General features: G+C 41.9%; 1 protein-coding gene across 1 annotated transcript in view; it reads right to left on the bottom strand.

The window, feature by feature from the left end:
* LOC117394366 (oxysterol-binding protein-related protein 10-like) overlaps positions 1–27,058 on the bottom strand; it is a 130,137-nt gene that overhangs the window by 49,440 nt on the left and 53,639 nt on the right. Inside the window, exon 5 of the mRNA XM_033992578.3 lies at positions 21,431–21,625. Within this exon, the coding sequence (XP_033848469.2) occupies positions 21,431–21,625 (195 nt within the window). The remainder of the gene's footprint in view (positions 1–21,430; positions 21,626–27,058) is intronic.

Consider the following 27,058-nt stretch of genomic DNA (forward strand, 5'->3'; position numbering starts at 1 on the left):
AATTGGCTTCCTGGACACAATACCTTTTTTTTTTTAAACCACATAAGCAATAATAATAATAATAATAATAATAATAATAATAACAATAATAATAATAATAATAATAATTATTCTGAAGTACATAGATGTGTCACCTTAATTAAAACCACTTATCAGAGTAACCTGGTATAACCAGCACTACATTAAACATCTGGTGTTGAATTGCACATAGTACAGTCAGCTTAACCTTTTCAGCTTTTTACATAGCAGCTAGCTGCAAAATTAGCAGCTTTTCCCCTAAAGCTGTGCAGTTTAGATAAGGAAATGCATCACCATACTAATATGTTTATTTATGCCCCTTCTCAGAAATCAAAAGTAAAGCAGCTGCTGTTGCCACAACTATTTTCAGTCAATTTTAAATCATAAATCATTTCAATAAAACAGAAAAGTGGAGAGGTTGCAGGGCTGCGAAATGGACAATGGTCTGTAAGATTGGAATTATATATTGTAACTGTGTTGTACTGTCGCTGTGGCTTGCTGTGATGTGACTGACTGTTAAAATGTCTGTTCTGATTGGGTCAAGTTCAAGGGTAGTGCCAATAGCATGTGTGTGGGGTTCTGCACCCTCATTTGCATATAAGGGGGCAGGACCGAAGGAATAAAAAGGGTCTGTGCCTGTCAGTTTGGGTCTTTGTTCCTGGAAGCAGTCTTTCTTCTGCCTTGCCGACACGCTACATTGGCATCAGAAGCAGGATGGAGATCAATCCAGGCAGAGTGAAGCAAAAGCTGCCAGGAGACGGAGGGATGATCGGCAAGAAGGAGGCAGTGGGGAGGCAGTGAGACTAGCAACCAGCGGCGGAGAGCGGCGCCTACTGGAGGCAGAGCACACAGGGCCCGGCTGGGTCCCAGAGTGCTGCGCTGGAGAACCAGAACAGTGAGGGATGAGCGGAGCATCAGGCAAGCCAGCCTGACAGTGGCTGCCCAGTTTTGACGGCACCACTAGGTGGGAGGCGTTTCATGCTCAACTGGTGGTGCTGGTGCAAACTGTGCAGCTGGACCGAAGAGGACAAGACCCAGCAGCTGAAAGTGGCACTGAGACAGGATGCCCAGATGGTGCTGCTGAACCTGGCCGAGGAGGAGACGGGCAGTTACCACACCTTGGTTGCCGCCCTCCAATGCCAGTCCAGCAGTACTGCAGAACCAGAGCTGCTGTGAGCCAGATTCCAGGGATGAGAGTGGGCAGCAGGAGAGAGCCTGGCCCAGCTGGCAACTGGATGTGACCTGGGAAGACAGCAGTGCCACTCAGAGGCCCGCAGTTCAAACGAGAAGGAAGCGAACCGAACAGGGCACCACACAACTGGCCGAGATCCTGCGGGAGATCGTGGCTTTCCAGCAGGCCATGTTGGGGCGGTTGGCCCCACCCACATCAACCACCCACCGCCTGCGGTCAACCCGGCCACATCCGTGCTAACTGCCCCCGACAGGAGCTGCGACCCAGATCCAACCTGCCACCAGCAGGAAACGAGTGCAGGCCGATGTAACAGGGGAACCATCAGCCCACTCTTCTAACACCAACACAAATGCAGCACACACTGCACCAGCCATCGTCGAGAGAACCAGTATCAGGGCACATCTCCACCTAAACTGCCAACTGGAGGGCGTGCCCTGCACCGCGCTGATAGACACCAGGTCTACTGTCATCCTAGTCCGGCCAGACATCTTCCAGTGGGCCAGTGAGACCAACCTGGCCAAGATGGAACCCACTGCGGTGCAATTGCGGACGTTGATTGGGCAGCTGTCATCGATGCGAGGAAGAGGGCTAATGTAGCTGCAGCAAGGCGAGGTGAGGTGGTGGAGAGGGTGCACCAGCGCAGTAGCGAGGGGCTGGATGAACAGGAGAGCGGCCAACTCCGCGTGCTAGCCGGAGGATGGAGGACAGACCGGCCTGGTCCAGCATCACATCAACACCGCAGTTTGCTGGGTCTCACTTCTTACTATTGAAGGCTTGTGAAAGGACTTGCCACCATCACTAGCCCCCTTCACCGCCTCCTTGAGAAGAGCACCCACTTCCAGTGGACCCCCGAACACGAGCGTGCCTCCTCCCGACTGCGCCATGCCCTGACCAGCGCCCCTGTGCTCTCCGCCCCATCCACAGTAGCGCCCTTTACCCTGGACACAGATGCAAACAATGTAGGCATCTGAGCTGTGCTGTAGAGTGGTGGCATATTACAGCCATGCCCTCAGCAAAGTGGAGCACAACTACTGCGTGACCTGGAGAGAGCTATTGGCAGTAGTGGAGGCCATCAAACACTACCGCCCCCTACCTCTGTGGTCATCAGTTTGTGCTCCGCACCGATCATGCCTCACTACAGTGGTTGCAGCGATTTCAGGAACCAGAAGGGCAAGTAGCGTGCTGACTTGAAATGCTCCAAACCTTAGAAGTCGACATCCAGCATCGACCAGGGGCGAAGCACGGCAACGAAGATGGCCTGTCCAGGTGACTGTGCAGCGAAGTGGGTTGCCGGTACTGCGATCAACAGGAGATGAGAGAAGAGAGAGGCCCTGAGGACGCTACCGCCGTCGTGTCCCACTGAACAATCTCATGCCCCCTTTCAGCCTTCTCATTTCAGATGAGCCACCTAAAATAGGTTATAAATTCAATCATCGATTTACACTCCTGCCCCACAGAAGAGGTGAGTAATGCCTCAACTTATTGCTATTCATAAATTATATTGCAAACTTTCAGTAGCTGTAAGCTTATGCGTTGACTTTTTTTTTGAGTGCGGTCTCTCATTGCCATCAAAACTAGGGTTACCCGATTTCCATAGTAAAAAAAAAAAAACTGGAATCTTTTTTTTCCCCAGTTTTGCTTTTTTATTGAGAACCAGTTCGCTATTTTGATTATAAACTACGCGTTTTTGGTTTTCGTATTTCAGTACAGGATGTGAGCAAACCTTAAATTAGAACAGCTCTCTTGGGCGGTGTGTTGTGGCGGACACAAGGTGAGGTGGCCATCTCCTGTATCCATGGAGACACGGCGGCATACCCCACACTAAAAGTATGCTTATCGGTAGGACCGATAAAATGCCACCTGGTAGTAGGGGTGGCGGAAAGGTTGCCACATGCAGTTATTCTGGGCCGAGACTGGCCACAATTCAAAGAATTAATGGCAGTCTCAGCCGCACACGTAAACGTGGCAGAAAAAAAGAAAAAGGAACGAATTGGTGATGTGTTTCCTTTTCAAGCCGAAATGTTTTCTCCTATTTTCTGTCCTAGAAAAACAAATAAAGAGAGAAGGACCGCAAAATGTGAGGGAGCATCACTGAGACAAGGCTGGGGTCTGGTAGGAGAGCACTCGGATGGTAACAAACTCCAGTCAAAAGGAGTTGGAACGCAGTGTGACCGAGAGGATGAGGTTACTGGGCAATCTAGGGCAGATGTTAGCCTATGTAAAGAACAAAGACATTTAGCTGTAGTTATTATTATTTAGCCATGTATTTTATTATTAGTTTACTTTTACTGTGTCTGTGTGTGTGTAAAGAACAGTCATTATTAGTTTCCTTTTTTTCTGTGTGTGAAAAAGGATGGAGAATATTATTATTATTATTATTATTATTATTAGTATTATTACTATTATTAATAATAATTTGTATTTATTTGAATGTTTTATGTGGGTGTGTGTAAGCCAGAAAATGGATGGAGACAATCAGCTCTAGCATCTGGTTCAGTCACTGAAGAGGAGGAGGGCCCTGACTGAGGAGAAGATCGAGGGCATGTACACCATGGAGGCTGACCTTGATGAAGAGCTGCTGCAGGAGGATGATGATGAGGAGGAGAAAGATCTGGAGGTGCCCCAGCCCAGCACTTCAACTGCAGGGTAGTTTTGAAGATAAATAAATACAGCACAATATGGAAGTTTTTTTTTGTCTCCCTTCTTCCCAAATAAAATTCTTAATATCAAAGTTTTTTTTTTTTTTTTTTAAATAAAAAATAAACATTTTACTTGATAACTTGTGTGTGGTTTCTTTATTTTTATACTGAAATATAACTGTACCTCAAACAGGGCAATAATGTTTCCAATCTCACTTTTTGGCAAGTTGAAATTGGCTTTTTTTTTTTTTTTTAATAAATTTAGTCGTTGCCAATTATTATTTTTATTATTTTCTCCCAATTTGGAATCGCCAATTATTTTATTATGCTCAGCTCACCGCTACCACCCCTGCGCTGACTCGGGAGGGCGAAGACGAACACACACTGTCCTCCGAAGTGTGTGCCGTCAGCTGACCGCTTTTTTTTCACACTGCGGACCTCATCATGCAGCCACCCAAGAGCTACAGCGTCGGAGGACAACGCAGCTCTCTGGCAGCTAACAGGCAAGCCCGCAGGCACCAGGCCAGACTACAGGGGTCGCTGGTGCGCGGTGAGCCGAGGACACCCTGGCCGACCTAGCCCTCCCTCCCCCCCCGGGCGACGCTCGGCCAATTGAGCGCCAACCCCTAGAAGCTACCGTCCTTGGTCGGCAAAGGAATAGCCTGGACTCGAACTCGCGACATCCAGACTATAGAGCGCATCCTGCACTCAACGTGGAGCGCCTTTACTGGATACGCCACTCGGGAGCCCCCTTGGAAAGAGGTTGAAATTGGCAATTTTTAAAAATATTATTTATTATTTTTCATATTTCTATATTTTTTGGGATGTGTAGCTCATATGAAAAAAAAATAACAAATCACCCCACAACACAATAAATTACATTACATAGGAGGCTGTGTGGTCCAGTGGTTAAAGAAAAGGACTTGTAACCAGGAGGTCCCCGGTTCAAATCCCACCTCAGCCACTGACTCATTGTGTGACCCTGAGCAAGTCACTTAACCTCCTTGTGCTCCGTCTTTCAGGTGAGACATAATTGTAAGTGACTCTGCAGCTGATGCATAGTTCACACACCCTAGTCTCTGTGCCTCGGATAAAGGCAGTTTTTATAACATCTCATAATTTTAAACAACATACTGAAGAGTGTCGTTATTAAAGATGCAAATAAACCCTATGGCAGTTCCATTAAAGATGAAACCGCTTCCACAGCAAATATTTCATTTTTGTAGGCAAGATTCCAATATTATAGACCATTGTAGTTTAGGGAATGTCATATGCATAACCAATATGTTTTCTACATTTTAAAAATGAGGCTACTGTATATCCCACACATTTATATCACTGTTTTACAGATTACAACCTTTCTTGGCTGCACATTTTCTTGCCATTTGACTCATTTATACACAGCTAACGTAATTCAAATTGATTGTGGATCTCCATGAAACCATCTCATTATTTTACTTCCACTAATTCACCTCAGCTTGAATACAGTACTTTAGTTTAAAGTGACCTTCTTGGAACATCTAATGTATCATTTCTGGTAAATTACTTTTGAGAATGAGACACGTCTCCAGTATCTAATCTGGCACTTGCTTCAGAAGTTCTAGATGAAGTTCTTGGCTTTATTCACTGCACTATGGGGTCTGATTACACCTGTAATGTGATTAAAAGGGAACCATTGTTCTGTAGAACAAAAACTGGAACAACCTAAGAAGTATCCTGAGTCATTCAACTTCTACATCTAGTTTAAAATAAACAGAAAACCTGCAGTCATCTGCATGCGTCAAGCACTTAAGATACATTGTACAAGTCTATATGCAATACCTTAAAGCTTTTGTATTGCAACACAATTTTGAAATTGGATTTATTTTGTAACTGTGTTTGTTTTTGGCTTTCAAATTGTTTTAACCAATGCATGTGTTTGGAACTGTGCGAGTCAACAACCTCTTGAACAAAAGAGAATATGAACAATGATCTCGAGAGGTCTATGCTGTGAGAGCGAATGTTAATAACTAAAAAGAATTGTCTGTGAAATCTTTGACATAGTTATTTATACACACATGTCTTTGACATACTTATTTATAGACACATTAATCACAAACCATATGTGAATAATACTGATTCCAGCACACACATTGATTTCTTAAGGGAGATACAGCACTTTAAAACTGGATGATGAAAAGATAATTTCAGGAGAGACAGCAATGCAAAATCACATTAAAATCATCATTATCTAAAGCTCACATTTCTGATGTTCTTGTGGTACAAGAATGCCCCATCAACAACATGACTGAAGCTACTGTATGATACAGCAGTTCACTATTGTAAAAGAGGTCAAGTTCAGGACTGAAAAAGCCATCTAAAGTAGACAATGAAGAATCAGAATTACAGATCACAAAAAAACAGGTTTCACTTTTTGATTTTATGTTAATTATCTGACTTAGACAAATAATTATATCCTAGCAGATGGCACTATGCACAACAGGTAAAATTGAATTAAGAATCAAAAGGTAGAAAATGTCAGCCACTCATATATATATTATAAGTTTTCACCCTCTTTTTTAAATAATTAAACCAATATATGTATTATCAGAAGGAACAATGCATATAAATAATTGCAATCAAGTTCATACACGATAATGTAAAAAACTAAACAGTGCTTGCTATTGAGCATATCCTTATGTACAGTACTATGTACATCTTCCACTGGCTCACCTTATCATTGTTAAAGTTTCATGGTCATTGTTTTTGTAGGTTATCAGTCTGGAGTTGATGTGTGTTGCAAGTAAAAGCTTGTATATGAAATCTGTTCTTTTAGTAATGTTGATCAGTTGCAAACAAGATAAGTCATGCTATACAACCCTGAAATGTTGTTCAGAAAACCTTGGGGAGTGAAACGCTATAAGAGATTTTTTTTTTTATCTGGACTTAAACCTTTGATTTGTATGTGTGTGCATGTCTGTGTGTGTGTGTGTGTGTGCGTCTTGAAAGTCTTGCCGCTATAAATCCTTTTTATAACATAAAATGGAAAAGATTATAAAGCGCATTGAGGTGTGATTGATTGGATGACTTCTCTACTGCTGTGCGGTGCACAACTATACATTTCTTTCAATCTGGATCTATCTTGTTGGTTTGCAGTTCAAGGAAAGGAGTGAAGAAAGAGCCGCTGTGTTTCCTCTATTTTGAGAACTGCTTCCATATCGAAGAAATATTAACAAACACTTCCATAGAAAACTATTACTTAAACAAAATTCTGGTGAGCAAGCATTACCGACCAGGTTGAGGGCTTGGAGTCCCCTTAAGCAGCAGTAGAATCTTATTATTACATTCTGACTGACAACACTTTTCATATTATTATTATTATTATTATTATTATTATTATTATTATTATTATTATTATTATTATTATTATTAATAATGTATTTATTTGGCAGATGCCTTATCCAAGGCGACTTACAGGTGTTACAGGGCAGTACTATACAGGGTTACAAAGCAAGATTCATATTTAAATACATTATCGTTTACAGTAAGTGCAAATAATACTACTAAAAGTGGCAGCAGTGTGGAGTAGTGGTTAGGGCTCTGGACTCTTGACCGGAGGGTTGTGGGTTCAATCCCCAGTGGGGGACACTGCTGTTGTACCCTTGAGCAAGGTACTTTACCTAGATTGCTCCAGTAAAAACCCAACTGTATAAATGGGTAATTGTATGTAAAAATAATGTGATATCTGTATAATGTGAAATATGTATAATGTGATATCTTGTAACAATTGTAAGTCACCCTGGATAAGGGTGTCTGCTAAGAAATAAATAATAATAATAATAATAATAATAATAATAATAATAATAATAATAATAATAATAATAATAATAAAATACAATATGAGCTAGGATGCAACAAGTTAGGATTACAACAAGTTATAACTCCAATGACATATTAGTAGTGCAAGGATATTGCATCAGCTGAGGACCTAGTAACGTGGTGCTTGGGTCTGGTAAGTCCAGCGCATCGGGGTAGATCTACAAGTGCAGTCTAAACAGGTTTTACAACAATTTCGGCTGTTAAAAACATTTTCTCCACTAGCAAACAGAGAAAAGAAAACAGTAGCCCATCATAGTTTATTCTAATATACTTAACTGTTACACACTGCCAGTGTATGTTTAAAAAGGCACTGTATACAACCAAAAATATACAGCATTTCGATTTCAAGACCGTGTCAATAACATACTTTGCATACAATATTCAGGAGAAAGGCAGAAAAAATTCAAGCACATCCTATTGACTTAATTTGCTAAACTTAAATAAATGACCAACAAAATAATTATATACATGTGAACAGGTGGCTTTGCAGAGGGTGACGTCAGACCAGAAACACAGACTCAACACAAGGAATGGCGGGGCAAAACTGAAGCGCAAAGGCACTCAGCACGTTTATTAAATAACAAAACCAAAAGATTTAAACAAACACAAAACACTACAAAACAAAAAGGCCCGTTGGCCAAACAAACAGAAACACTAAACAAGTAGTATGCTGGTTGCAAAACCAGCATATGTAGCAATTGTTTATTTATTTTCTCCCACACACTTGCGTCTCTCCTCTGACACTCTCCTGACTTTTATAGTTAATTGGAGCCCAATTAATCAATAATTAACAACTCAATTAAGGCTCCAGCCACATTCTCACATGTATTTTGGCAGGGAGGAATTTTACCCCCTTCCTGCCGATCCAAAACACACAAACGCAAACTCATATTAATAATAAAAGAAACAAACACAAACATACATAAAAACATTAATAAATCATAACAGTACAAAAATATAAATTAATAAGGGGCGGGCACCCCGTCACAATACTGTACAGGCGAAAATGAGAGTTAACAAATACTGCTGGGGAAGGGCTAAAATAATATAAATACGACTTCCAACAAACACTAACAGAGAAAAAAACAAAACCAACAACTAGATTTATTCTCAGAGAAAGGACATAATTTGAAACTTTTAAAATACATCTCACTTTACTGACGCTACCATTGTCACTTTACTGACGCTACTGTTGTCACAATGCAAGAAGCATAAAGTGTGCTGTGTCTTCTGGGTATAGTAGTTTATCTGGTACACGCTGAAAGGTGTTTCCAATCATTAGAAATGCAGAGGAAAACTACAACTTCTGTCAACAACGCTGAAGTCATAGGATTCATTGGAAACAGTCACGCTATTGAGCAGTGTGATGGGGTACACCCCTGCCCCTGTGTGTATTTTGTATTATTACGATTTAAATGCATTTGTGTTAAAAATGAGTTATTATTTATTGATGTTTTGTTTGGCAGGGAAGTTTAAAAAAAAAAAAAAGACTTCCCTGCTAGAAATACTTTTGTAGAATGTGGCTGTCTTCACACTGGCTAATTGACAGCCAGTTTGAGGTCAGCCACATCAATATAAAAACCTGCAGCTTTGGCTGAATGGGGTTGAGTGTGTTCAGAGGCGGAACGAGAGTCGGGAGGTAAAGCAAAAGAAACCAGAAAATACAACAATTTAGACTAGCACGATACTTGTTTTGTTCCGTGTCTGTTTCTGTTGGCCACTGTGCTGTTTTGTTTTGTATAATTGTTTTGTTTGGTTTGTTTAAGTCTTTTATTTTGTTTATTTGTTATTAAATGTGCGCTTCAGTGCTTCCATGCCCCAGTGCTGTGTCTGTCCTCCCTGGTCTGATGTCACCTGCAAGCCATCTTGTCACAAGCAGTGACACAGTTTATTTTTTGTCTACTGTCCCATACGTTTTTTACATTTTCCTACTGTTCTAATTAGACTTTTCGATTGTAATCGGTAAAAAACGTTGAATTCCCAAAAAACATGAGTTTGACAAATAAATTTATATGGAATAAACATCGGTAAAACCACTCGCTATTTTTTATTTTTTTTTACCAAAAATAATAATTTAAGAAATCATCTTGTCTGTGTAGTTTTTATACTTGTTGTCTGTCCCGTCTCCGTTCCACTCTGAATGGCTAGGGGTCGCTGTCAGTCAAATCAGCGGTTCCTTAATAGGCTAGTGCAGTTGCACCGTCAGCCATTTCATCCTGTCCTGACAGATCTCGTTGGCTGAAGCAGCGCTAGAATGCTCTCATTCATTTAAATGACTGTCAATCATCAGACCGACTATGCACTTTCATTTGCCAGCTATAGCCTCTCATTCAAAGTGCCTACTTTGAAATTAGCGGGTTAAGGTGTAAGTAAGCTATTATATGTATATACGGTGACAGTTACTAGTTTGATTTGAAAATGGGGCGCAAGAGGAAAACACTTAATGAGTATTGTGCACAATACCCTGATCGACGGCAGAAATCTCCGTGGCAGGACGAAGCGGGACAGTCTGCCTTGCCTCCAGCCAGTCCAGCTGTGCTTAAGGAGAGGGGCGGAGCTCAGAATAATAAGTGCAAGTTAGTCCTGTTCAACCATCTAAATGTTTTGTTCTGTCTGTGCACATTGTTTTTACTTGTAAATGTATGCTATAAAAGGCTTGTCTCCTCTGATGAAAAAAAACTCTCGGCTCTGGGCTTAGATTACATGATCTTCTACTGCTAGTACTGTGGTTAATAGCTGATAGGAGTTTATAACAGAGACTTGCCTCCTCTGAGGAGCCAGAACTGCTGTTAATATATGAATGTTGAATCCAGGATTTTGGTTAAAATGTCATTTTGTCTTGCATTATAGACAATATTTTTGTTATGTGTGTGTATATATATATATATATATATATATATATATATATATATATATATATATATATATAAATTATTGTAAAAGACGCTTACTTCGGGTTCTTTTTCCAGCACTAGTGACTGACGCACACACAGGAAATGGATTTTTAAACGCACGGTAGCGCACTTTTTATTTTGACACAAATAAAAATAAACAAAACAAAAACCTAGCTTCACATTGGAGCATGGACTATACACGGCAGGAATCTAGCTAAATAAACAGGACAGCTAAGCTGTTTACTTGTTAAAATGAACACACACAGTTACAAAACAAAACGGTTCACACAGTACCTTTTAAATGACACACAGACGGGCTCTTCACACAGCAGCCTCTAGCAGACTGGACTGCTTTCCTTAAATATTGGCTGTTGGCTCTAATTGACAATAACAAGGCTATATTTGTATCCTTAGCCATTAAAAAAAGCATAATACTACAGTAGTGATTTCAAAATGTGATAATTCCTCTACAGGAAAATACTTGAACTTTGACCCATTCGACTCCTCCAGACCACCACTTTCAATTCAAACACAAAATGTCTCGTTTTCAATCACTCGACAACACCCACAGTACAGAAATGTTCATTAATGATCAACAAAATGAGAATACGTTAAAAAATATATATATATATAAAGCTGGTACATTCGTATCTCAGAGAAACTGGAGAAACAGATAACGACATAGAACGTTTGTACAGCACCGAAACACTAAGTTTTAAAAAAAAAAAAGAACTATGCTGCTGAACCTCGTCTTCTTTAATATTAGCATCACAAGGGTATCCATGTATTATAAAAAATAATATATGGGTCTCGTAATTTATGACATCACAGAAACCCTAGATGAAATCATTTTCATGTAACTCACTGAAGCCTGTCTATCTATCTATCTATCTATCTATATATATATATATATATAATATCTATCTACAGTGCCTTGCAAAAGTATTCAGACCCCTGACCAATTCTCTCATATTACTGAATTACAAATGGTACATTGACATTTCGTTCTGTTTGATATTTTATTTTAAAACACTGAAACTCATAATCAATTATTGTAAGGTGACATTGGTTTTATGTTGGGAAATATTTAAGAAAAATAAAAAACTGAAATATCTTGCTTGCATAAGTATTCAACCCCTGTGCTGTGGAAGCTTCCAGTTTACACCGATGAAAGAAACTGCCCTAACGAGGACACAATTACCTTACCATTGGCCTCCACCTGTGAACCATTAAAGTTGCTGTCATATTTTCTGGATAAAAACCCTACTCTTGAAGGATCATTGGTCAGGCTGTGAATCTGAAGGAAAATGAAGACCAAAGAGCATTCTACAGAAGTCAGAGAAAAAGTAATACAAATGCATCGATTAGGGAAAGGGTACAAAATAATATCCAAGTGTTTGGATATCCCAGTGAGCACAGTTGGATCAATAATCAGGAAGTGGAAGCTGCATCACACCACCCAGGCACTGCCAAGAAAAGGCCGTCCTTCAAAATTCAGCGCTCAAACAAGAAGGAGACTTGTGAGAGAAGCCACAGAGAGGCCAACAATCACTTGGAAGGAGCTACAGAGTTCAGTGGCTGGGAGTGGAGTAATGGTGCACCAGTCAACCATATCAAGAGCTTTGCATAACACTGGCCTGTATGGGAAGGTGGCAAGAAAGAAGCCGTTACTCAAAAAGTACCATCTGAAAGGATGCCTGGAGTTTGCCAGAAAGCATGAGAGTGACCCAGCAAAGATGTGGGAAAAGGTTTTGTGGTCAGATGAGACCAAGATAGAGCTTTTTGGCCAAAACTCAAAGCGCTATGTGTGGCGCAAAACTAACACTGCCCATGCCTCAAGACACACCATCCCTACAGTGAAGTATGGTGGTGGCAGCATCATGTTGTGGGGATGCTTCTCATCAGCAGGGACTGGGCATCTTGTTAAAATTGAAGGAAGAATGGATGGAGCAAAATACAGGGAAATACTGCAAGAGAATCTGCTTCAGTCCGCTAAAAAACTGAAGCTTGGGAGGAAATTCACCTTTTAGTAGGACAATGATCCCAAGCACAAGGCCAAAGCAACATTGGAGTGGCTCAAGAACAAAAAGGTGAATGTCCTACAGTGGCCCAGTCAAAGTCCTGATCTCAATCCCATTAAGAATCTGTGGCACTATGTGCCGGGTGGCGGAACCTATTAAAGCCTCCGTGGCAAGCAGCCGGGGGCCGGTTCCAAACCTCACCTCTGGCAGACGGCGCAGCCAGTTGTGCAAGTCTTTGAGGCTGTTGGGGCCTAGAGTAGCAGTTTGCCGCTGGTTTACGCACTGGAGGTGGTTGTTTGGGAGGCAAGCAAACCAGCTCCTTCGTGGATTCCCATGCTGTAGCATCTTGTCCACCGCGGGACCAAACATATGCCCTGATGTAATAGGGGCATCCAAAAGTAGTGCTTTGTCCCCATCAGGCACGCATGCATGGAAAAGCCACATATATATCAAAAAAAGTAACAAGTACTTATCTATAACAGCTCTCCTGTCAAGTCATTTTTTTTCTTTTTTTTTTTTATATACAAATCTCTACTGGACTTAGCAGCAATCAATTATTTCATTTTAAATTTAAAAATAATTTCATTTTTACAGTTTTTTTTATGTACACATACCTGTTTACACCTATTTAGACAATGGTTTCTTTTGAAATGTTTATTTTATTATTATTTTTCATTTTTTTAAGTAGAGTTTTATGTGTGGTTGTGATGGGGTGCAGCCTATTTTGTGGTGGTTCTGTGTTTTTTGTATTGTTTAGAGTGGATGTGAGTGAGTTTGGGGTGTGGTTCAGTGAATTTATGTGTGAGGAATGTGTGGAATGTGCCTGGGCTAATGAGGTGCGAATTGCCCAATTAGCCCAGGCACCTGTATAAAAGGGAGTGGTTGGGTTTGTTAGGAGGAGAGTGTTTGTTAGAGGTGAGTGTTTGAAAGGAGGAGAGTGTTTGAAACTGTGAGACGACGTGTGTGTGAGAGAGAGTGTGAGTGGTTCTTTTTGGTTTGTTTAAAGCCTGTTTTGTGTTTGTCTTTTTGGTTGGCCATCGAGCCCTTTTATTTGTTATAGAGTGTTTTGTTTATTGTTTGATTTATTATTAAAACCCGAGCGCAAACGCTTCTCGTTTCCCCTACCTACCTTTGCCTTTGTTTTTGTATTGCTTCTTCCTGGTCCGGGACGTCAGTACTGCAACCGCTCTGTCACATATGGTGTCCTGCGTGGGATAAACGCCTCCAGGAGCCGGACCAGGAATACAAAGGGCGTTTTTTTTATTTTTTTCGAAAATTGTTTTTTGTGGAAAAGTAAATAAAAAAAAAAAAAAAAAAAAAAAAATGGAAGGCTGGAACTGGAGAGACGGCTGCAGTGAGCTGGAGGATCTCCTCGGCAGGTTGGAGGACCAAGGTTGGTGCCTTGCCTGCGGGGTGTATGGGCACACGGTGGCTGTCTGCCCCTTCCAGGAAGAGGAGGAGGAACCAGCCCAAAGGAGGAAGGTGAGCAGAAGGAGGCAGAGAGGGGGAAAAGTGAGGAGGAAGCAGAGGGAGCCAAGGTGGTGCACCATGTGCATTGCTTATGGGCATGAGGACGAGGACTGCCCAGAGCAGGAGCCAGGGGAGGAGGAGCCCGAACGTCCTGCGCCTGAGTGGGAGGAGCCCGAACGTCCTGCGCCTGAGTGGGAGGAGCCCGAACGTCCTGCGCCTGAGTGGGAGGAGCCCGAACGTCCTGCGCCTGAGTGGGAGGAGCCCGAACGTCCTGCGCCTGAGTGGGAGGAGCCCGAACGTCCTGCGCCTGAGTGGGAGGAGCCCGAACGTCCACAGCCCGAGTGGGAGGAGCCCGAACGTCCACAGCCCGAGTGGGAGGAGTCGGTGCGTCCACGTCCCAAGAGGGAGGAGTCGGTGCGTCCACGTCCCAAGAGGGAGGAGTCGGTGCGTCCACGGCCCGAGAGGGAGGAGTCGGTGCGTCCACGGCCCGAGAGGGAGGAGTCGGTGCGTCCACGGCCCGAGAGGGAGGAGTCGGTGCGTCCACGGCCCGAGAGGGAGGAGTCGGTGCGTCCACGGCCCGAGATGGAGGAGTCGGTGCGTCCACGGCCCGAGAGGGAGGAGTCGGTGCGTCCACGGCCCGAGAGGGAGGAGTCGGTGCGTCCACGGCCCGAGAGGGAGGAGTCGGTGCGTCCACGGCCCGAGAGGGAGGAGTCGGTGCGTCCACGGCCCGAGAGGGAGGAGTCGGTGCGTCCACGGCCCGAGAGGGAGGAGTCGGTGCGTCCACGGCCCGAGAGGGAGGAGTCGGTGCGTCCACGGCCCGAGAGGGAGGAGTCGGTGCGTCCACGGTCCGAGAGGGAGGAGCCGGTGCGTCCTGTGTCCGGAGGGGAGGAGCTGAAGGCCCAAACCCCTATTTTTTTTTGGGAGGGACGAGGGCGTGAAGCTCAGGCTCCACAGCAGCCGCTGTTTTTGCTGCTTAAGGGAGCCCAGCGGAGACGCCCGCCACCAGCCCTAACCCCGCTGTCGGAGGAGCCGGCAGCGCCACCAGCCCTAACCCCGCTGTCGGAGGAGCCGGCAGCGCCAACAGCTCTAACCCCGCTGGCGAAGGAGCCAGCAGTGCCACCGGAGGGAGATGAGCTGCTGTTCCCTCCACCACCCGAGGGAGAGGAGCAGGAGCTGCCTCTGCCTCCACCGCCACCACCCGAGGGAGAGGAGCCGGAGCTGCCTCTGCCTCCACCGCCACCACCCGAGGGAGAGGAGCAGGAGCTGCCTCTGCCTCCACCGCCACCACCCGAGGGAGAGGAGCAGGAGCTGCCTCTGCCTCCACCACCCGAGGGAGAGGAGCAGGAGCTGCCTCTGCCTCCACCACCACCACCACCCGAGGGAGAGGAGCTGGAGCTGCCACTGCCTCCACCACCACCACCCGAGGGAGAGGAGCAGGAGCTAACTCTGCCTCCACCACCCGAGGGAGAGGAGCAGGAGCTGCCTCTGCCTCCACCACCTGAGGGAGAGGAGCAGGAGCTGCCTCTGCCTCCACCTCCCGAGGGTCCGCTGCTGCTGCCGTCGCCTCCCGAGGGTCCGCTGCTGCTGCCGTCGCCTCCCGAGGGTCCGCTGCTGCTGCCGTCGCCTCCCGAGGGTCCGCTGCTGCTGCCGTCGCCTCCCGAGGGTCCGCTGCTGCTGCCGTCGCCTCCCGAGGGTCCGCTGCTGCTGCCGTCGCCTGGGGTCGCCAGGGATCCTGCTTCGCCTGGGGTCGCCAGGGATCCTGCTTCGCCTGGGGTCGTTGAGGGTCCTGCTTCGCCTGGGGTCGCTACACTGTGGCCGGAGCCCCACGGAGGGGAGCTGCCGGCCATGCAGAAAGGGGGGGAGATCAGGAGACCAGTTCCCCTCGCAGCAGTTTCGCTGCCGGAGATCGTGTGGTCGGAGCCCCACGGAGGGGAAATGCCGGCCGTGAAGAAGGGGGGGGAGGTCAGGAGACCAGCTCCCCCAGCCGCACGTTTGCGGCAGGATAGTGTGTGGCAGGAGCCCCGGAAGAGGGAGCTGCCGGCCACGAAGAGTTGGGGGGTGCCTGACCTCCCACCATGGCCACCCCCATTGACACTGTGCTTCCCCCTCTTCCGGGACTTTGAGACTGAGGGGGGAGGTGGCCATTTAGGCCATGTTGTGCTGCACACAAGGAGGGGAGGTGTGTGATGGGGTGCAGCCTATTTTGTGGTGGTTCTGTGTTTTTTGTATTGTTTAGAGTGGATGTGAGTGAGTTTGGGGTGTGGTTCAGTGAATTTATGTGTGAGGAATGTGTGGAATGTGCCTGGGCTAATGAGGTGCGAATTGCCCAATTAGCCCAGGCACCTGTATAAAAGGGAGTGGTTGGGTTTGTTAGGAGGAGAGTGTTTGTTAGAGGTGAGTGTTTGTAAGGAGGAGAGTGTTTGAAACTGTGAGACGACGTGTGTGTGAGAGAGAGTGTGAGTGGTTCTTTTTGGTTTGTTTAAAGCCTGTTTTGTGTTTGTCTTTTTGGTTGGCCATCGAGCCCTTTTGTTTGTTATAGAGTGTTTTGTTTATTGTTTGATTTATTATTAAAACCCGAGCGCAAACGCATCTCGTTTCCCCTACCTACCTTTGCCTTTGTTTTTGTATTGCTTCTTCCTGGTCCGGGACGTCAGTACTGCAACCGCTCTGTCACAGTGGTAAAATAAACCCTTTTATGTTTAATTGTTAATTTAAATACAGTGTTTCGGCTGTGCAGACGTTTGATATGTCGTGCTTGAATAAAACTTTTGAATTGTATCCGATAGTTTCTTTCATTTTAATACTGATGTTGTTTAAAATGTAACTGTCATAATGACTCCTGGCGGCGGTTTTAGGTACGAGTATAACCGCGGAAGTTCTAGTCTTAAGAGGTAAATACCCATACAATAATGGTTACATTTTGTACTTGAAAAGGAACTGCTGGGAAGCACGTGGTATATTTTTTTACATGACTTAGTCACATTAATGTCACTGTTTTTTCTGGTTAAATAAATAAAATACAACTGAACTGAACTAACTATTTTGAATAAATTAATAAATTAATTATAACAGAATCAATTTCTGTGGCTTCACCTACAGTAGCTAGCTAGAAAGGTCATCTCCAGTCTAAATTGTAATTTAGTGAAAGGAATTAGTTAAACTTTTCCCTTCACTGTATATTAAAGTACTTAAGCTGAAATGCAGGTACCCAGGGGTCAGAGGTTCCATCACCTGTTGCCTGTGATGTTTTTTTAATGACATCCTGGAGGGATTTTCGGGGCTGCTTAGAATATTTAACTATACACTCCTGACCCATTAGTTCAGAATATGTTATATGGAATGCATTACATTTAATAAGCAGATAGAAAACAACTCAAGGTCAGCCTTAGATAACTGTAGGTGCTGCATGCATTATATATATATATATATATTTATTATTCATTCCCTTCCTTTCTTTGATATTAAAGAAGGGACATGGCGGGACATCTGGGGTCACAGGGCCTTTTTTCAGTTGGCAATGCCATTCTCAATTTCAACGGATTAAAAAGAAATATATAAAATTGTGATTCTTTGATTTATTTTTAATGATCGAATTCATTTTTTATTGCAGAGGACAGGCGATAAGATGTTCCAGATTAGTATCGGATTTGTAATGGGTGGAGTGTTACAGAACACCCTGCAGTGTTTACAAGCCATGCATTAATTTACCATTGCTGTATCCCGTGCTGTCCACATTGCAGCAATTTTGTTTTTATTTTTATTTTTTTTAATTCACATGTCATAAATTGGCATGAAAAACATTGGTCATTTTTTTCTGGGGTACATTTACCCTAAGAAAAAGCATCAAAGTGTATTCAGTTCCTGCTCCCTCAACTTCAACAGTGCCGGTCAAAGCTGATCATTTAGTTTCGCTTTCAGGATGTAAAAAACTGCTTGGAAAAGGTTAATACTTGTCCATGGCATTAAACCCAAAGTTAACTGCTGCACAGAGAGCACAGTCCAGGCCTGCTTTCTCCCTTGACAGAACATCCAAAACCGGCCTCTGCTTGTAATTTATGAACTTGTCAAAAAACAAATGAAGCGAGCCTCAGGAAATAATGACTGCCTCTATAATGTTAGCACCAATATTGATATACAGTGCTCCCTCGCCATAAGGCTCTCAATTATAACACGCCTCGGAATATAACACTCCTACATCATGTCCCCCAATCCCCTATACTAGTGCAACATTTCTACAGTAAATACAATACCAGTGTTGTTCAAACTAAACAGCTTCTCAGTCTAACTTCCGTTTCTGTCTCTCCCTTTTGGTACAGTATCTGAACTGAAGAAAAGCTGCACTGGCACTTTTTTGCTGCAAGAGGAGCTGCAGCTTTCTCCGGGAGACGAGACGCTTCAGCTTCGCTTCAGCCCCACTCCGGTATCCGAACCTGGGGCGAGCCCATTCCCCATTTCCTCTTCCCCTCGCCCGACCCACTCTCCTTCTCACACTTGGTTTGCTTGTTTGTCACTTCGAACTGAACTCCCGACTGCCGTTTAGCCAGGCTATTATAGTTTAAAAACTGCTAATTAAAATGATCCACGAGTGGGAATGTTACTTTTTTTTTTTTTGTAAAAAATATAGCATTGTATAGCAATATAGCATATATATATAGCAAATATAGCATGGTTAATTCACAGAAAGTTACATTTTTGCTTCACTATATCTGAATTACAGAGAGGGAGTTATTTTATTTTGTATTTTAGTCAGATGTGTGTTGTGTCCCGCGTCGCCCCCCACACCCTCTCCCGTTTATAACGCTCATATTATGTGTCTCCTCGAGACCCGTGTTATAGCGAGGGAGCACTGTACTCTCACAATAATTAATTTTGAATACGCTGGTCATTTAATGGCTTTGGTAACTTAATTATGCCCTTGAAACGGGGAGAAAATGGTACATATACAAGAAAGTAAATAGCCACACTATAGCCAAGGGATATTGTTAGGATTTTGCGCAATTCCAGCTTTTTAGCATGCACTTAATTAGAATCACCCCTTACAAGGCTCCAGATTTTAGAATTAAAATATAACTAGGGCTTATGCAAATCGTTTCTCTTCTAGGCTTTCACTTTTTATACACTGTATGAAATTATTGTTTTCAGTCACTTTCTTTCACAATATGTATAGTACCTCGACAGTACTTGCACACTTAAGTTACCTTCTTTCCTTTGCTGTCTTCCACAACAAAATCCTTATGGTCACGGGCAGATTATTCTGGTTTTTTTGTGTTATCAGGCAGTTTTTTTACATTTCGCCACAATTTGCAATTGTTTTAAATTCTCATTATCTAACTAATATACTTTAAATCCGATGACCAAGCCTTCTAATTGTAATTTCTTATTAAATCTCTCAAGCGGAGTCTCCAATAGAAATGTAGGAATTTGCTGCCACTCAGTACTTGGGTAGGTTTAAAGTATTCAGAACGAATCACTGACAGATACAAGTCAGCAAGGAGGGACATTGACCAGCTGCACTGGGAAAGGTATTTTTTTGTTTTGTTTAGGGTTTTGTAGTAGGGTGAAGGCAATGTGAACTGAGTAACCAGTTCCACTGCTTTTCCAGTGTTTATTGGCTATACACCAATTTCATTTTTTTTTTTTTTGTATCAGGGGTGTTTTATTGTTTGTCGGTTAAAACTGAAAATCAGAAGCCCTAAATTTACAGAAGAGGTAGAGTGTCTACATTTTTCATTGGAATTCATCCATGACATCAGGGCTGATTAACACACCTACTGTTCTTTAGAGCAATAAGAGACGAGACCTTGGTTTAATGCCTCTTCCCAATGACAGTCCCTCCTTCAACATGGTGCCTTCTGACACACTGCCGGTGATTTGGTTCAGCTCCACAAACACCATTTTCTGCAGGACCTGGTTATCTTTTTTTCTGAAGAACCCTCTACATTACATCAGGCACAGTGAATTTAACTGAAACCATTATCCTGGCCTCTTACAAAGATGATCTTTGTTTAACAGTGACTCATCACTTCTCTCTGTGAAAAATAATACCCGAGCACTGAAACAGAAACAAACTGCTGTGAACTTTCCACTCTGTCTTTACTTTCCCAATGGGACATGGCCCCCGACCACTGCATTTTGATTTTAGTCTTGTTACTACTCAAAGTTTGGAATAATAAGTATTCGGGGCAATGCCATGTCAAAAGAACATTTTCTAGCAACCAAAAAACTTTTAAAATCTAGATTGTGTAACACCCCGTGTGTATAAATCAGCATGCTGTATTTCTGCCAGATGCCTAACCTTCAGATCCTCTGCCTTGGCTCTTTGCTAATTGCCTTTATTCCAAGGAAACTCTAGGGGCTTTACCATTCTATAAATAGTTTCATATTAAAATACCCTAACGTTCAAATACGTTTTCTATTTTCTCACAAAGATGGCGAAACTGCTAGTTTAATATTTCAAAAACTTCAACCTCAATCACAAACTTTGGATTAATAATTGCGTCATACATAAAACAATCACATATTTGAAAAAACATGTATGTCTAAAAAATAAACAGATAATTACCACTAAATAATACAGATAATTAAATGCATTAAAACAGCTGCAATTAAAATATATTAAAATCCAGGTGCTGCAGGTGAACATAAAACCCAATATGATGCACGTGAACCCAACATATTTAGAAGGCTAATAGAACAAGTGGGGGCTGGCAAACTGCAGTTGTCCCATTATTTGAAATCTTCCTTCAACCGAAGATACCACCAGCAGAACCATAAGGAAAAGCAATCCAAAACTGCTGGTCTCAAACAGAAACATGATATTGTTGGGCTAACTATTGAATGAAAGCGCTGTAGTCGCTGTTTAACTATGGGCTCCTGGGAGTAAAGAGCAGTCATCGAAAACTTGTGTGTGAAAGATGCATTTTGACCCGGCTACAGGAGGGACATTATCGCTGACAAGGGCTTTGCTTTCCACAGTTCCTGCAGCAGTTAAATGTTACACAGCACATGAGCGAGGTCCCAAAAGTTAATGTTCTCTTTCATTTTATAGGCAGCCTTTGTGAGCTGAACAGCTGGTGTGATTGTTCACTTGAATGGTCATATCCAGCCTACTGTAAATATCCAGCCTACTGTGGATGACACTGCAATTGGACATCTGCACATAACTCACTTTCATCATTGATTTTGACTGTTTAATGGTAAAACTGATTAAATAAATGATTCCAAGCTAGTCAGAACCCTAATTTTAAAAAGCAGATGTACATTTTATTCGTAGCAAACCGCTTGCTGCCGTCATGTTCACCACACTGTTGATAGTCCAGGAAACAGTCCATCTCCTACCTCTTTGACTTCGAGGAGCCCTCCTGGATACTGGTTCTTGGCTCTCCTTGCTGCCGCGGGAGACTTGTGGTGAGTGATGGTGACGATGCTCTGCCCGCCACTGTGAGACAGGTGCCTCTGGCTGCTCGGCGATGCAGAGTTGGAGCCGCCGTGCGGGAGCAGAGAGAAGCTTCTGGTCCTGGCAGCCGCGTTGCTCTGGAACACAAGCATTAGAACAACTCACTCTACTGCACAAAACATAAACTTAATCCTTTTTTATATTTTACTGCTGGCTTTCTTTTCAAGCTGTCAGGCTGTCAGTAGCTAATAGGAAATATAACTGGCTACAGTAAATAATGTCTTTACTAAGACAGTCATCCAAGAAAAAAAAGTGACCATCATCCAAGAAAAAATAAAAAAAAGTGAAAATGTGTTTATTGTCCAGAAGGTGGCTAGGACTACTGTAGCACTGAGGGGTTATGTGTTGTGGAGAATAAAAGATATACAATGTATTATACTGTATAGATAATATAAGGATTTAACTAAACCTGGGTGAAAACTTGTGCACAAAGTATCTTCTGGCTTAAAGACCCCCACTTATGCTAGCTTCAAAGACATCCAGCTGTGAGCACAAGCTTCTTTTTATTGTTTTGAATAAACAAAAATGGTATCGTTAAGACAAACACTCTCTTTGGAGGTACTTGTTCCCATTACAGTGTAAAGTGTCCATGATATCTACTTTACAAGGCTTTGTCTGGAGAAAATGGGAGTGTTCTCAAGAAGATGACCAATTCTGTTAGTCTCATACTGTGTAATAATAGACCAGAATGTGTAAGGACTGTCTGTTTTCCTAAGGTTTGAAAAGGGACTGCTTGTGTCACAGATTCTCTCTCTCTTTTGCCATTCAAAAAAACTCTCTACACATTCAAAACAAACTCCCTCAACATCTGCTCCAGACAAACTCTGTGCTGCTGAAACATGGCAGGGCTTGTTGGAAAGGACAGCTTCATGCTGGACATCAATACCTACTATCTAAAAAGACCACAGCCAAGAATTCTTTTCTTTGAGGAAATCACCAGGAAATGTAAAACTAAACTTCAGTCTTCCAATGAATCAACCTTGTTTGCAAAGTCATTCTTTTTTGTGCTGGAATGCGATTCTGGAGCCATGCTTTGCGCCGTCTTTTAAGGTTTGCGCCAGTGTCGGCGTGGTGTCATTAACATTTCGTTGTGAAGTGATTTTGATGCGGCACAAAGCCAGCACTGGAAACTCCCCATAATACTGTTTACATGAGCAGAGAAAAGTTTCACGAGAAAAAATCCATGTGTCATTGTGTTTGACGTAAATGGTTATTAAAGATCTGATTTGCTGATGGATAGTGCCTGCTTTTTTAATACTATGTTTTAGTGTTGTCGTTAACACTGCTTTTCATACGTCATCTGGGTGTGTGTGTGTGGTGGTGGGGGGGGGGGGTTGTTAGATATTTATTAATAATAAACAGTGCCAAATCAGAGTGGTCGTTGAACAGGTGTATGGGCTATTACAAGGGAGGGGGCGGATGCTACTGCTATTAGAGATGCATGGCTATCTTTATTTTTGTAACCCGACGGTATACTTTTATTTTGTATCACATTTTTGTTTCATTAGCTTGTTTTGTATCTCTTTATACCAAATATAGCATCCTCATTTGCGCTGTACTTGTATGACTGCTTCTGCTTAATAAAGAATTGGAATATTGAGTAGTATTATTATTATTATTATTATTATTATTATTATTATTATTATTATTATTTAATTTCTTAGACGCCCTTATCTAGGGCGACTTACAATTGTTACAAGATATCACATTATTATTACATTCAATTACATTATTTCTTACACATTATTTCTACATCCAATTATCCATTTATACAGTTGGGTTTTTACTGGAGCAATGTAGGTAAAGTACCTTGCTCAAGGGTACAGCAGCAGTGATAAACCAACCTTTTTGCTGTAAAAAAAAAAAAAAAAAAAAAAAAAAAAGGCTCTTTTTATGCTTTTATCTTATGGTCTCTATCTGCTCATGATCATATATTCCAGTTATTACTGTATCTTCTTGTTCATTAAAGCTGTTTCTTTCCTTAATCGCCTGCCTGTGAAGTGGCACACTTAATTGGATCATCATCCTCTTCTGTTTCATTACCACCGATAATGTGATTTTCATAAACAGATACATACAGGACCCTTATGTTGGCGATAAGTCATTTGTTAGGAGTGTCGGTGGAATTCTACCTTCAATATGGATAATTTTGTATTAATTATTATTATTATTATTATTATTTATTTATTTCTTAGCAGACACCCTTATCCAGGGCGACTTACAATTGTTACAAGATATCACATTATTTTTACATACAACATTTTTTACACATTATTTTTACATACAATTACCCATTTATACAGTTGGGTTTTTACTGGAGCAATCTAGGTAAAAGTACCTTGCTCAAGGGTACAGCAGAAGTGTCCCCCACCTGGGATTGAACCCACAACCCTCCGGTCACTGCTGCCCATATTGCTGATTCCCAAGAAATAAGTCGCGAAAATTCCACACCACATTTTATTTTGAGAGTGGGTTAAACAATGTTCGTATTGTGCATTGTATCAAGCTGCCTCATCATATCCTCTTCCCTTATGGATATTAACAACCAAGCCTCTTCATTGCTCCAACGGACGTAAGTGCAGGATGGATACGGGTTTTGCTCAGACATAGGTAACTAGGAGAAATTGCATTGGAATATAGTTATACACATTTAAACATAGTACGGTTTGTGACGGTGGTCCACTATAAAAGGCGCTATATAAAATAAATATTGATTGATTGAAATATTAATACTTAGTAGTACTTTACAATAAAGACGTTTTGACAGTTGTTTGGAAAGCTATTGCAAGTGTATTCTGAAGTACTGTACAGTAGCTGTAACCACCTGAATTCACAAGCCCACCATGCAGTTTATCAAACATTTTTAAAAATAGTTTTAAACAGAAACTTGGTAAATACAATCTGTATGATACTTTACAAACACATTTAGATCCGTGCATGATTAGCATTATGCAAAGTTCTACGGAAGATGGAGAAAAAAGTGGGGTTATCGCAACATCAATCTGATAAAGGAAATACTGCAAACAAAAACATTAATTTCCCTGCTGCCATCTTCGGACCATGGCAACTTATTTATTCCTATGTGACTTTCATAGCAGCTTTAGGAAAGGACTTGAATGAGCTAATTAACATTTTCACAAGAAACTTGTGTTTACACATGTAAGTGGTCGTTGATTTCACAAGCTTTTCCTGGAATCTCACAAGAAATGGAGACTTTCACGGTAAAATACTAAGACCATTTTTTGGGGACACTTTCACAAGCTTTCCCTGCCAAGTTTCACGTGTATTGTTGATTCATGTGAAATAATCATGCATGTTTACTGGCCTATTGGATATTCACCTCCCAATGTCCAGCATGCTTTTGTTCACGTGACTAGTCTGCTTCTACTGAACCTGGATCTAGCGTGGAGGTGGTGGGGCCCAGACATGCAAGCGAAATGTTAGGAAATGCGTTAAAATTCAAGGTGAAAACATAACACGGTTGATTATTGAGATGATCACAATTGTGCAGGATACTGGATTCAACTTGAATGTCTTTTGTTGAGCCAGATTACAGAAGGCTGTGTTGATCTTTTTTTTTTATACAGTAGTCCAGGCAGTGTTTAAAATGCTGTGGTAACGCGACTTTATGTCATGACGTAAAGTCTGTGTGCCATAACGGATGTATGCACGCACGCGGGTATGTTCGTGTACGTTGTCTCTTAGTCTACACTACACTGCAACTGCCTCTCACTTAAAAAAAAAAAAAAAAAGAAAACAGAAATGGATGACGGCAAGGGCTCTTCAAAACATAGCAGCTCCGAAGGTATCATTAACAGGGCAGCAGTGTGGAGTAGTGGTTAGGGCTCTGGACTCTTGACCGGAGGGTTGTGGGTTCAATCCCCAGTGGGGGACACTGCTGTTGTACCCTTGAGCAAGGTACTTTACCTAGATTGCTCCAGTAATAACCCAACTGTATAAATGGGTAATTGTATGTAAAAATAATGTCATATCTGTAAAATGTGAAATAATGTGATATGTTGTAACAATTGTAAGTCGCCCTGGATAAGGGCGTCTGCTAAGAAATAAATAATAATAATAATAATAATAATAATAATAATAATAATAATAATATCATAAAAACAAAAGTACTATTGTTGTTACAATGACGACTGGTGTAAAAGACCCTGACTATAAAAACTGGCTTTGCAAAGTCGATGAATTTATAGCAGAATGCATTTTGTGTCATCAAGCATTTTCTGTTAAATATGAAGGGAGACAAGCTGTTAACATCCATGCTAAACGTACAAGACACAAGGAATCTGTGGTGTCTGCTTCTGGTTTTTCACAGATTCCTTGTGTTTCAAAACACATTTGTTATCAAAAACACATTTGGCTTTTTTAATTATTATGAGAATTGCTTCACCGTTTATCTTTACTAACTAGAATCCCAAGGTATTTAACTTTATTTTTAATTTCAATTCCACTAATTACTTTTAATGGGGTATTATGAATAGCTAAAAGCTCACATTTCTTAACATTTAATTTTAAACTTGAAGCTTCCGAAAATACAGAAATGTTCTTTATAGCCCGAGAAATAAAGTGGTATCATCAGCTAATTGACTTATAACCAAACCAGATCCCAATCTTAATACCTTGAAGCATGGAATGTTTTATATGAATAGCTAAAAGTTCAGCAGCTAAGATAAATAGGAAGGGAGATATAGGACACCCCTGTCTAATTCCCCTTTCTAAATTAAATCGATATGTTGTACCGAAAGGAAGAGAAATACTACAATTAGCATCCTTTTACAGGCATTTTATGGAATTTATGAAAAAATCTCCAAAGCCAAAAATCTCCAAAGCCCTAAATAAAAAGGGGTGTTCAACAGAATCATAAGCTTTATAAAAGTCTAGAAAGAGAATTAAACTATCTTTGTCAACTAAGGAATTATAATCTAAAAGATCCAACATAAGTCTAATATTATTGGATATATGACGACCCTTCATAAAACCAGATTGAGAATCAGAGATTACTTCATTCAAACAATCTTTGAGCCTATTTGCGAATGCCAATGCAATCATTTTATTGTCTATGTTGAGGAGGGTTATCGGTCTCCAGTTATCCAACAACATGGAGTCCTTGCCAGACTTAGGAATTAATGTAATAAGACCTTGTCTTATTGAGGGAGGGAGAATACCTTAGTCTAGAGCTTCCTTTGTTGCTGCAAAAAACATTAATATGATCCCAGAATTTAATAAAAAACTCAAACCTGGAGCCCATCCGGGCCTGGCGCTTTCCCTTTCGCCAAAGATTTAACTGCTTTTTTCCAATTCAATTAATGAAAGGGGACTATTACAAATAGTTTTGAAATCTCCATTAATTTTTGAAATTTGAAATTTCCTCCTTATTTGTTGCAACTCTGTCCCCAATCTTTAGGGCTCTTATTAATTTCTTTTTGGCATTTCTTTTCTCTAAACTGTAAAAACATGAATTTTTTTCACCAAATTCCAACCACTTTACTCTTGAA

Source organism: Acipenser ruthenus, chromosome 3, assembly GCF_902713425.1.
Source record: "Acipenser ruthenus chromosome 3, fAciRut3.2 maternal haplotype, whole genome shotgun sequence".
NCBI lineage: Eukaryota > Metazoa > Chordata > Actinopteri > Acipenseriformes > Acipenseridae > Acipenser > Acipenser ruthenus.